The 12,722-nt window shown below is 42.1% G+C and overlaps 1 protein-coding gene across 2 annotated transcripts in view; it reads right to left on the bottom strand.

Annotated features, from left to right (window-relative positions):
• Nucleotides 1–1,353: 1,353 nt before the first annotated feature.
• LOC105930779 (bone morphogenetic protein receptor type-1B) overlaps nucleotides 1,354–12,722 on the bottom strand; it is a 70,349-nt gene continuing 58,980 nt past the window's right edge. For both annotated transcript variants that reach the window (XM_036134460.1, XM_036134461.1), the window contains 8 exons: nucleotides 12,294–12,396; nucleotides 8,553–8,646; nucleotides 8,314–8,458; nucleotides 7,439–7,631; nucleotides 7,073–7,370; nucleotides 3,880–4,055; nucleotides 3,663–3,793; nucleotides 1,354–2,134 (listed from right to left, as the gene is read on the bottom strand). In XM_036134460.1, coding sequence (XP_035990353.1) covers nucleotides 2,009–2,134; nucleotides 3,663–3,793; nucleotides 3,880–4,055; nucleotides 7,073–7,370; nucleotides 7,439–7,631; nucleotides 8,314–8,458; nucleotides 8,553–8,646; nucleotides 12,294–12,396 — 1,266 coding nt within the window. In that variant the 3' untranslated portion in view covers nucleotides 1,354–2,008. The remainder of the gene's footprint in view (nucleotides 2,135–3,662; nucleotides 3,794–3,879; nucleotides 4,056–7,072; nucleotides 7,371–7,438; nucleotides 7,632–8,313; nucleotides 8,459–8,552; nucleotides 8,647–12,293; nucleotides 12,397–12,722) is intronic.

The raw sequence follows: 12,722 nt of genomic DNA, 5'->3' as shown, positions 1-12,722 counted from the left end.
AACTTTACAAGATGATAAACATTCCTCATTTTAACACAGAAGGTTGCACTTTTTTGTAAAAGTTCTTATAAAAATACTGCTTCATTCATAATTTTACAAGTGTATTTTCAAAATATTGTGATTTTATTCTTATAATTTCCCCCACCCCCCAAAAAAGAAAAACAAATCCCACATGCCAAAAGGGGCTCACCAGTCAGTGGCATTGTTATTTTGGGGTTACAGGATGAAAAGTTTGAGAACCCATGATCAAGAAGATAGGTCAGAGGCAACCAAAAGAAATCAGTCTCTCTTCTGATTGGCCAGTTGGATTTTTCATTGACCAATCAGCTTGTGGTAAATATATCATGCCAAAAAGTGAGATCTTGGGGGCAGTTGAGATGTAACAGAAAGAATTATCTGTTTGGTAGATTTGATTTGTTTGTTCAACCAGCTTGAGGCATATAAATTGTAAGTGGGAGACTTAGAGAACAGCTGAGTTTTACAAGCTACTTCGTATATATAAAATTAGATTTTTACAAACTGCAAAAAACTTTAACTTACTGAAGTCCTGTGGAATATGTTTCACTTCATTTGTTTTAGAGATATTTTCTCTCACTTTACAAAACTTAATTTTGGCCAGATTTTGAGTGGTACGCATGTTCTACCCAAATGTGTGCCCATAGTCATCCAGATCCACCCTAACCCATTCTCAACATAGTAAGTTATAGGCTGATATACAGTGTATATAATGTAAAAAGATCAAAAACACTTAAATATTATTTTGCATTAGTGCACTTTAGTGGAAATTACTAGTACATTGTGTAAATTGGTTAAACTATATCAGCTGGTATGGTCTTAAACATTTATCAGAGTTACTTTCCTTGTAAATACCTGGTAACATCAGAAAATGCCTAGAAAGTACCAGGAAGTGCCTGGTAAAGTCCAGAACTGGTGCTTTCTGAATTTACCAGGTTATTTCCAAAAAAAATATATTTTCTCAATTTGCAGTTCAAAAGGTACCCCAGTCAAAATTATGTCATCATACCCTGCAGTGTCTGAAAGTACTCCATAATGCTCCATAAATATAAGATGAATCAGCAAACACCATGAAAAATCGTGAAAAGTTCCTGGAAAGTATTCACAGTTCAACAGCTGCATTTATCAACAGATTCGGGGAAAATAACCTGATGATTTCTGTGAAAAATCCAGGTTCTATTAGCTGGAAAGATCTGGAAAGAAACTTCCATGTTGTGGGAAGGTATGGGATGCTTTTTGTAGTGCTACCTATTTTTTCAGAGGGGCAATTTTTAACAGAGCTCAGATGAACTTGAAAAAAGTGAATTGCAAATAAAAATGGAGACCAAAGTACTCAACTCAGAAACCTCATAAGTTCTTGATTTAATTTTGCAACAAAAACATAAAATGCATTATGAGGAACAAACGTACAAAATAAAAAAAATGATATCATTGATTCTGGGGGAAATATTATTGTAGACTTTCTCTAATAATATTAATAATAGTAATAATAAATATTTTGATTATGAGGCCACTTTTCTTAGAACTATTTAGATAAACTCTTCATGCAATGAGTTTTACAAAAGTCCTGAAAATAAAAAAATCACTCAAAGACACTAAGGCAGTTGTGACAGCACAAAAAACTGCTGAGAATACTGCTGTATGGCTTCAGGAAAGGCGTCAATGCGGCTTCCTCCTTGGATCCTGCTCAGAGGGGTTTCTGTTCCCTCTTGCCGGGACACTCCCCGCATGGATAGTCTTCCACCAGGTAAACACTCCGCTTTCACAGAAAGCACAACCTGACCTCGTAGTTTGAGTACAAACTTCTGCTAAATCTTTTTCTTGACATTCCCCCTGGCTCCACGGTGGCCTTTAGCTCTCCTCCTCTCCACCAATGTGCTTCGTCCGAACATTCATAGTCTCTAGTTTTCCCTTTCTTCCTTTGGTCAGCTTAAGAGGCCAGTGGCAGTGACTAGTCTTTAGGTGAGAAGAGAGATGTTCTCTCTTGACTCTGTCACATTTTGATGTCTTGGGTCTCCAACAACCTCGCCAGGGTCTTCTTCACCCGGAGGGCTGTGAGGCGACTGGCCGGATTGTGAGCCCAGCACTCCGACATCAGTTTCCCCATCTGCCGTAGACACTGAAGAGACACAGGTCCTTTAACTTAGAATACAGCTCAAAATTCAAGTAACACAATTAAATACAATTGTAATTTGGCTAAGAAGGAACCGGGCAGCCAATATTCATCAGCAACCATGTCTAAAAAGCCTTAAAAGAAACTTTTATTTTATTGCCACACCATGACAAACGTGTAGAAAAATTTGAGATTTAACTTGAGTATATGGATTCTGTGAGGGAACAAATTGCACAATAACCCAAACAACTTCTGTAACATAAATGCATTGGTTTCGTAATTTAAATTTAACGTTTTCAAATTGATCAGAGTATTTTTGACATTTTAGTTTTTTAGAAGTTTTAAAGTGACAGAAACAATTCTGACAGTTATCTGAAGAATCACACATGGAAATATGTAGGTGATGAGTTTTTGTGCCCAAGTGATTTATAAAACAAAATAAACAAATGGAAACAAAATTTAAACAATAATACAAGACAAATGAACAGACCGATAAACACCCCCCCCCCCGACTGCCAGTCAAACAAAACCCACTCGTTTAGTCGTTTACTAAATTAACTAAATACCCAACTTAGTCCTACGTTATCAATCCCTCATTTCATTTAGAAATCAATCAGGAAAGACAAAGAACATGAAAGGTGTGTTGTTCTTCTAAGCGAGAAAATGGCAAAATAGCAACTTATCCAGTTTAGACCATATCTACAATAAGGACAATAAAATTACTTTCAAATAATTAGAAATGTGTCAAAAAAGGAGGACCCAAGATTATCTTGCAAGCATGATAAGAGTGGTGAGAATTTTTTTCTATTATGCAACAGCAATAAAAGATGTTAGAGAAGGTGACATTTTACTTCAGAGATTATTGTGTGGTTCCTGAATGGATATGACCTCTTGTACTCAACAAAGGTATCAAGACTTTACACCAAACAGTAAAACCATACCAAAAATACCGCAATACTTCAGCTTTTCAACTTCACCTTTTTAATTATTGGGGTATACTTTTCTCTCTCTCTTTACCAGAATAAAGGTCTATAAAGTTACGTTAATCCAAGTTATTAATCACATGATGTATCTTGTTTGAAAAACAGATCCTTCTTACTCTGAAACTAACATCCATAATCAGTAAAATTGATATCTATGGGTCAATGTCATAAAAGAATTATTCTACAATGTACCCCTTTGTAACCTCTTTTTATAAGCGCTATGTAGTCCCACATATTTCCCGGAAATGCAATCAAATGCAATGAAATCATAATTTATCTGCAATCTGTTTTTCTGACATTATGAGGAGAGTGGAGAGTAAAGAAGCAGTTATATGTGTTATTTTTGCTGTTAAATGCTTTATTTTAGCTGAAAACCAGCATTGTGTAGAAGTGCTGCTGAAATAAAATGAAAGGTTAAACAAAGACACTTAAAACTTGGCATGATGGTTGAAAATCAAGCAATTTCCTTCTCTTGGGTTCCAGCTAAGAGCAAATGTACATTACTTAAGTGGAGGCAAGTGACTGATACTTATCAAATATATAAACAGTACCTCATCACTGCTCCAGTGATTTGCAATCAAAGGTCTTTCCTTCTTAATGCAGACCACCTCCCTCATGTCTTCATACGAAGGGTCGGTGGACACAAGGTCATGGTATGGAAGCTGATACTCTTCAACAACACCTGTAGGAAAATCCAGGAGCATCTGTCATCAATAACAATAAAACATCTGAATATATTGTGATGAAAAGCAAATAAGTTGTTCTGACCTCCAGAGGTGCAACGCCGCGCCATCTCCCAAAGAATGAGGCCAAAACTGTACATGTCGGCCATGATGAAGGACTGGAAGGTGGTTCTATTCAGGGTCTCATCCAGCACTTCAGGTGGCATGTAGCGTTTGGTTCCAACTCGTAGGTTAGGAGGTATGTCTACCTCATTGGTGTCACTGAAAGGCACAATTGACAACATAAATATGCTTCAACATGTGCTTCTTCTCCCTTCCAATAGTCCGTCCGTTTTCTTCCGCTTATCCGGGGTCAGGTCGCGGGGGTAGCAGCTTCAGTAGGGAGGCCCAGACGTCCCTCTCCCCAGCCACTTGGGCCAGCTCCTCCGGGGGAATCCCAAGGCGTTCCCAGGCCAGCCGGGAGACATAGTACCGCCAGCGTGTCCTGGGTCTTCCCCTGGGCCTCCTCCCGGTGGGACGTGCCCAGAACACCTCACCGGGGAGGCGTCCAGGAGGCATCCTAACCAGATGCCCGAGCCACCTCAACTGGCTCCTCTCAACGTGGAGGAGCAGCGGCTCTACTCTGAGTCCTCCCCGGATGACTGAGCTCCTCACCCTATCTCTAAGGGAGAGCCCAGACACACTATGCAGAAAACTCATTTCGGCCGCTTGTATCCGGGATCTCGTTCTTTCAGTCACGACCGAAAGCTCGTGACCATAGATGAGGGTAGGAACGTGTATCGATCGGTAAATCGAGAGCTTTGCCTTTATGCTCAGCTCTCTCTTCACCACAACGGACCGGTACAGCGCCCGCTTCACAGCAGACACTGCACCAATCCGCCTGTCAATCTCTCGCTCCATCTTCCCCTCATTCGTAAACAGGACCCCAAGATACTTGAACTCCTCCACTAAGGGCAGTACATCCTCCCCAACCCGGAGGAGGCACTCTACCCTTTTCCGGTTCAAGACCATGGTCTCGGATTTGGAGACACTGATTTTCATCCCAGCCGCTTCGCACTCGGCTGCGAACCGCTCCAGTGAGAGCTGTAGATCACGCCCTGATGAAGCCAATAGGACCATGTCATCCGCGAATAGCGGAGACGCAATCCTAAGGCCACCAAAACGGATCCTCTCAACACCTTGGCTGTGCCTAGAAATTCTGTCCATAAAAGTTATGAACAGAATCGGTGACAAAGGGCAACCTTGGCGGAGTCCAACTCTCACCGGAAACGAGTCCAAATTACTGCCAGCAACGCGAACCAGACTCTGACTCCGGTATACAGAGACCCGACAGCCCTTATTAAAGGGTCCGGTACTCCACACTCCCGGAGTACCCCCCTCAGGATCCCTCGGGGGACATGGTCGAATGCCTTCTCCAGATCAACAAAGCACATGTAGACTGGTTGGGCAAACTCCCATGCCCCCTCAAGAATCCTGCTGAGGGTGTAGAGCTGGTCCAGTGTTCCGCGGCCAGGACGAAAACCACACTGCTCTTCCTGAATCCGAGATTCGACTATCCGACGGACCCTCCTTTCCAGAACCCCTGAATAGACCTTTCCAGGGAGGCTTAAGAGTGTGATTCCTCTGTAGTTGGAACACACCCTCCGGTCCCCCTTTTTAAATAAGGGGACCACCACCCCAGTCTGCCAATCCAGGGGAACTGCCCCCGATGTCCACGCGATGCTGCAGAGCCGCATTAGCCAACACAGCCCCACAACATCCAGAGCTTTAAGGTACTCAGGGCAAATCTCATCCACCCCTGGGGCCTTGCCACCAAGGAGCTTTTTAACAACCTCGGCAACCTCAGCACCAGAGATGGGAGAACCCGACCCAGAGTCCTCAGGCTCTGCTTCTGCAATGGAAGACGTGTTGGTGGGATTAAGGAGGTCTTCGAAGTATTCCGCCCACCGAAGCACAACATCCTGAGTCGAGGCCAGCAGCACACCACCCCCACTATAAACAGTACTGGTACTGCACTGCTTCCCCCTCCTGAGACGCCGGATAGTGGACCAGAATCGCTTTGAAGCCGTACGGAAGTCTTTCTCCATGGCCTCTCCGAATTCTTCCCACCCCAGAGTTTTTGCCTCGGCGACCAGCCGAGCCGCCTGCTGCTTCGACTGCCGGTACACATCAGCTGCTTCCGGAGTCCCACAGGCCAAAAAAGCCCGGTAGGACTCCTTCAGCTTACGGCTTCCCTCACCGCTGGTGTCCACCAGCGTGTTCGAGGGTTGGCGCCGCGACATGCACCGACAACCTTGCGGCCACAGCTCCAACTAGCCGCCTCAACAATAGAGGTGCGGAACATGGTCCATTCAGACTCGATGTCCCCCACCTCCCTCATGACGTGTTCAAAGTTCTCCCGGAGGTAGGAGTTAAAGCTCCATCTAACAGGGGACTCTGCCAGACGTTCCCAGCAAACCCTCACAATACGTTTGGGCCTGCCAGGTCTGACCGGCTTCCTCCCCCACTATCGGAGCCAACTCACCACCAGGTAGTGGTCGGTGGAGAGCTCCGCCCCTCTCTTCACCCAAGTGTCCAAGACATGCGGCCGCAGATCAGATGAAATGACAACAAAGTCGATCATTGAACTGCGGCCTAGGGTGTCCTGGTGCCAAGAGCACATGTGGACACCCTTTTGCTTGAACATGGTGTTCGTGATGGACAATCCATGACGAGCACAGAAGTCCAACAACAGAACACCACTCAAGTTCAGATCAGGTGGGCCATTCCTCCCAACCACGCCCCTCCAGGTCCCACTGTCATTGCCCACGTGAGCGTTGAAGTCCCGCAGCAAAACGAGGGAGTCCCCAGGAGGGGCACTCTCCAGTACCCCCTCCTCTCTGCTTTTAACCCATCGCCCTTGGGGAGCAGTCGGCTGCCATGTGCGGCGCCCAGGAGCAATCTGGGATTAAGGGTCTAGCTCAGGGACCCAGAGTGCAGGCGCTGGGGATCAAACCGGGTACTTGCATCCTTCTCTGAGTGCAAGCGTGCTGCTCTAACCACTAGGCCACCACTCCCCATACACCGAGACGCAGCTTGGTAGGCAATTTGGGGTCAATGGCCTTGTCCAAGGGCATATCGACATGTGGTAAGGGGAAGCTGGATTCGAGCCCACAACCTTCTGATTGCTAGACGATTACTCAACCTATCAAGCCACAGTTTCCCTTTTTTTCTATCTTTTATTTATAGTAAAAATGCATCAAAACAAAAGGTCAAGGACCCTAAAAGGCCTCCTGTACCTGTTAAACTTGACAGCAAGTCCCAGGTCGGCTATACAGCAGAAACCATTCTTTTTCACCAGGATGTTTTTGCTCTTTAGGTCTCGGTGCGCTATGGCAGGTTTGCCCTGTGTGCCGTAGATCTCTGTGTGCAGGTGGCAGAGGCCTGAGATGGAGGAATAAGCCAGCTTCAGCAAACTGCTGACATCTAAGGTGTTGGACTTGAGGTAGTCGTACAGGGATCCGTTCTCATGGTAGTCTGTAATCAGGTAGAGCTGAGTCCAGGAGCCGGTTCCTTTAATGTCGGCTGCGATGAATCCTGCAGACAAGACAGAAGGAATGAGAGAAGGGAGAAACAAAACATGTGATTTGAGCTCTATGACCTACCCAGTATGTTGTCATGCCTCATCAGGAAGGTCTGATAAATTTCTGTTTCTCTGAACCAGCTCTCCTCCTCGGTTGTGAAGAAAACTTTCACAGCCACTCTCTCCCCTCTCCATTTGCCCATCCAGACTTCTCCGTATCTGCCTTTTCCGATTTGTTTAACCATCTGAATCTGCTTGGCGATGGTTCGCTGAACCTTTCAGCAAAATACACAATAAACATCTTATTTTTCTATTGCTTCCTTCAAAAGTATTCCTATCCTATCTATTCTTTTAGTAAAAATATGTATGACTAGCTTTTAGCATAGTGCATCAAATTTTTTGTACATCTAATCCTACCATGGGGCTTTGCATTTGCTACAAAACTATTAAAAATTGAAAATTGTTAAGTTATATATAATAGTTCTGTGCTATCGTAAAAAACCTAAACAATAATAATAACAATAAATGACAGCCTGTGGATAGAAGTCAGGCTTTATCTCACAAATCGACACGCATTTGTGATGCATGCAGTGGTAGGCTTTAACAGAAAAGGTCGCCATAAATCTTTTAAAAAAAGCTTTCAACATTAAAATCTGTATCCCAGTCTCTTAATTTGCAGATTTGAGATTTTCTTTTCAAAAATCAAATATATTAACGTATATTTAGCTCTATTGAAAATGTATACTTTATAACTTATTTTATGACGCAATGGTTTGCTAATCATGCAAAACAAGACTTCTGCACAATGTGTTGCATCACTTTTAACAGATATCGGGACCTAAGCAGACCACTCATTGAATAAATGTTTCCCTTATCTTGCCAGATGGACAGTTTCAGCCTATGCTTCAACATCTAAACCCATCTCAGGATGTTTTTATTAATTTTTTTATTTTGTACCAGCAGAGGGAGTCCTGATCCAGACCCGGAGCCTGCGCTGCGGGAGTGCTCTATCAGATCCCTGAGAGTCTCCCCAGGAGGAATGTACGTCTCATCCTGCTCGAGATCGATACTGTAGGGCGGCCGGGATCTCTGTCGCTTATATCTTCAACGGAGAGGAGTTGGGATGAGTGTAAAATTGTCAGAATAAGTGAGCATGCTTTTGTTTACACTGTTTGTGGATGAGAGAAGTGTTGTACCTGAAGTAGCAGAACACAAGAATCACACAGAAGATGCTGCAAACCGTCACTGAAATGAAGGGCGCTATGTACTGGATGCTGTTGTCCACATATTCTAAAAGCATAAAGAAAGGTGACATATGAAGATTTAATAAAAAAGGTATTTCTTTCCTTGATATACTGTAAGTGAGCATGAAAGAGGTTTGGTAAAATGGGAAATGATGAATGAGGGATGACACTCTCTTATCAACTTGACTATCTTTCTAATTGTCAGTGGCAGCGCTGAACTACTCCACTTCAATCCCCCTCAGTCTGGCTCATGTCCCCACCCCCGTGCTTTCACAGCCCATTATCGATCACATCCCGTATCTGAATCCCAAGGATAGGGTGTCACACTGACATCGCTGCAGAAACCCCAGAGGCCTGAAGTGGCTCAGCAGCTCTGCCCTTTCTGTCTCAGTGCTGTCAATCAGAGAGGCACGAACTGAGGAGGCAGCAGATGTTTCATCGAAAACAAAAGACTTGAAGAAACATGTAAAATGATCACTTTATTTTTCTGACTATATGTTGCACTTTTTTCATAGTTTGGCCGATCCGTCAACATATAATCAGGTGCGACTTATATATCAATTTTAGATGGTAATTCAGTAAACAATACCGACTATAGACGCAAGAGGGCATGCTAGAATTGTGAAAACTATATACTGCTCCTGTACCACTTAAAAATAAATTAAAACATTAATTTATATACACCAAAGACAGAATACATGTTTGCACTTTGTTTCACATTTTCAGCATGGATTCACGCGCGTTGGTTGGAGTTGGTAATTTACCCCATTCATTCTCCCAGGTATGCTCCATTTTATTCAACCGGATGTGGATGCAAACTGTGTAATTTAATAAATGATCTTACCAGATTAAATGTCAATTTTGGATTGTGTGAAACAAGTGTCTAAATAAATGTGTATAGTCCAGTGCAACTAATATGTTTTTTTTCCTCTTTATGACGCATTGTTTGACTGATGCAACTTATATTTTGGAGTGACTTTTAGTCTGAAAAATACGGTACTCTGATGAATCAATAGGCAAATCTAAAAGAATTTGAATATCGTCAAATATTTCAAGATTTTTGTCACATTTTAGAAGTTGAAAGTCATGACATAAAAATGAATTCTACAAATAATGAAATATTTTAAGCCTTTATTTCTTAAAATGTTAATAGTTCTGACTTACAGATAATGAAAACCTAAAAAAGGATATTTGAATAAGAAATGTAACGCTTCTGAGAAAACTGAATTGGATTGGAAATATGTGAAACTTATGGCATTGCACCATAGTCACCCAATTAAGTGATTAGAACTGAAATCTAGGTGTAGTGATGGACTCAGACCTGAACCTTCAAAGGCATCTAAAAAAGTCGCCCTTATATCACCTAAAGAACATTTCCAAAATTAAAGGACTAGTTTCCCAGCAGGATCTCGAAAAACTAATGCATGCATATATTTTTAGTCAAATTGATTACTGCAACGATGCTTTCACAGGTCTGCCTAACAAGTGGATCAGACAATTGCAGCTGATCCAGAACGCTGCTGCCTGCGTCCTCACTAAGACTAAGAAAGTAGAGCACATCACCCCAGTTCTAAAGTCCCTACACTGGCTCCCAGTATTTCTAAGTAAACACATTAAAATACTTCTTTGTCTATGAATCATTGAATGTATTAGAATCAAAATACATTAAAGATTTGTCATTGTATCAACCCTCCAGACCACTCAGGTCTTCTGGCTAAAATCTACTTGTCATACCCAGAACCAGAACCAAACATGGAGGAGCAGTACTTAGTTTTTATGCTCAACCTTTCTAGAACAAACACCTAGAAGACTATTAAAAAAAAAGAGTTGAAACCCAGAGTTCCTTTAAATCAAGATTAAAAACGTATTTGTTTGGAGTTGCCTTAAAATGTTAATGTTAACGGTTGTAACTCACTGAAACATCATTAGATTAGGGTTGTAGACCAACTTATCTTGACCTACTGCTACTAATCCACTGCAATGAATTTTCCTCTGTATGTTTTCTTTTCTTATATTCTGTTCATGTACAGCACTTTGAATTGTCTTGTTACAGAGATGTGCTGTACAAATAAACTTGCCTAAATAGTCTCTCAGTCTTGGTCAGTCGGCTTCACAATCATGGGGAAGACTGCTGACTGGACAGATGTCCAGAAAAGTCATCAACACCCTCCATAAGGAGGGGAACGCCACAAAAGGTAATTGCTGAATCAGCTGGTTGTTCACAGTTCTGTATCCAAGTATATTCATAGGAAGTTGAATGGAACAAAAAAGTGAAAGGGTACACCAGCAACAGGATATTGTCAAGATGACAATCCTTTTCTAAGGTTGCCTTCAACTTTAGGATTGCCTTCGATTCGACTGTTCTAGTTAAACTGTTTTTACTGTAACATCATTAGTTCAACTTTGTAGTCCAACTGTTTTTAATGTTTGCTTTTAGTTTCTATTCTCTCATGTTCTATTTTGTTTCTACATTTAATTCCTACTTGCTTTTATTCTGTTTTATTTTCCTATATTTTAATCATGTAAAGCACTTTGCATTGTCTGTACTGAAATGTGCTATACAAATAAATTTGCCTTGCCTTGCCATGAAGATGAAAGACACAAGACCCAACAATGCAGATGACCTGAAGGCCACTATCAAAGCAAACTTAGCTTCCCCTACACCTCTGCAGAACCCTAGGATGATCAGCTCTGAGTCACACCGTATTAATGCAGTGATTCATAAAAAAGAAGATCTAACCAAGGATTGCATGCATGCATAGAAATGCATTTTGGGAAGCTGAAAGTGAGTCCAGAGACAATCCCATTGAGAGTTTCTGGCAAAACATGACAACTTAAAAGCTCTTCATCTCATCTGGCTACAGCTTGAACTATTACTATTAGAAGAATATCTCTAGATATGCAATGCTGGTAGACATATACCCCAGAAGAGTTGTAGCCATAAATGCAGAGAATGATATATGCTCTGGTTGTCTAAATACAAATGTAAACCACATTTCTGTAGATTTTTATTTGTAGAGAATTTGAAAACTTGTGTGCTTCTGTTTCTACTTCATATTTATGGGCGACTGTGTTGATCTACCACATAAAGTGGTAATCAAGACAACATATGTTAAAGCGTTTGGTTGCAAAGGGATCAAATGTGAAAGAATTCACAAGGTAGTGCATGGTGATCACTGCAAATATCCTCGCCAAAAACAACATTAAGTCGGAATCAATCTCCATTTATGAGCAGCTGAGTCTGACAAATCCAGCGGTCAATGTTTGCATTTTTGGCAAAAATATCGGCTTGGGTGTATTTGCAAAAGCATATTGAGGAGTATCTTAGACACACACAGAGAAAGATATTTGTTCTGTTTCTATCTCTGTCAATGTGTGTGTGTGTGTGTGTGTGTGTGTGTGTTGGTTTGCCGTGGAGTGACAGATGGACATATACCTCACATCCATCCTGAAGCAAGAAACTCAAGCAGGCCCTGGGGAAAGGCTGTCCTTTTCATTACAGAGTGAGAAAACAAGCCAAGTCTGCACTTTCTGCTCCACCTGCCTCCCTCTCCCCCCTCCAGCAACACACTGTGGTTAGTAACAGTTTAAACTGCCAGTGTCCATCACCGACCCAACGTGGCCCTGAATGAGACCTTTTTACAACCACTCTTACCTCAGAGTGGGACAGTTTCGCCGTGCAAGATAAGCTACCTGATGTGACGAGCGGAGGAATCATTGGACTTAGGTTTCTGTTGCAGTAGTCATGATCCTTGCAACACTCGATGGCTCGCCGGGAGCGTGCATTCTGTGTATCCTTTCAAAACGACACAAAATTAAACACTTTATTTTAATATTACAGCAATTTGCATGGAAGATAGATATTTTAACAGCATCTATGTTTAAAAAAAACGCAAGAAACATACAGTGCCTTGGAAAAGCCTTATTTTTCCACATTTTGATATATTACTCTAAGACTTTTACATGAAAAAGATTACATATGTACCTCATGAGTCATGAAAGATTACTCAGAACCTCATGAGTCACTACTAGAAGTGCCTTTTGCTGCAATTCCAGCAGTAAAGGCTCTACCAGCTAGAGAAAAAGAATTTGCCTAATATTTTGCTTATTTCTGCTGAATAG

The sequence above is a fragment of the Fundulus heteroclitus genome, unplaced genomic scaffold (assembly GCF_011125445.2).
Source record: "Fundulus heteroclitus isolate FHET01 unplaced genomic scaffold, MU-UCD_Fhet_4.1 scaffold_82, whole genome shotgun sequence".
NCBI lineage: Eukaryota > Metazoa > Chordata > Actinopteri > Cyprinodontiformes > Fundulidae > Fundulus > Fundulus heteroclitus.
The sequence above is the reverse complement of the archived record's forward strand: the minus strand, read 5'-3'. Positions and strand labels throughout refer to the sequence as shown.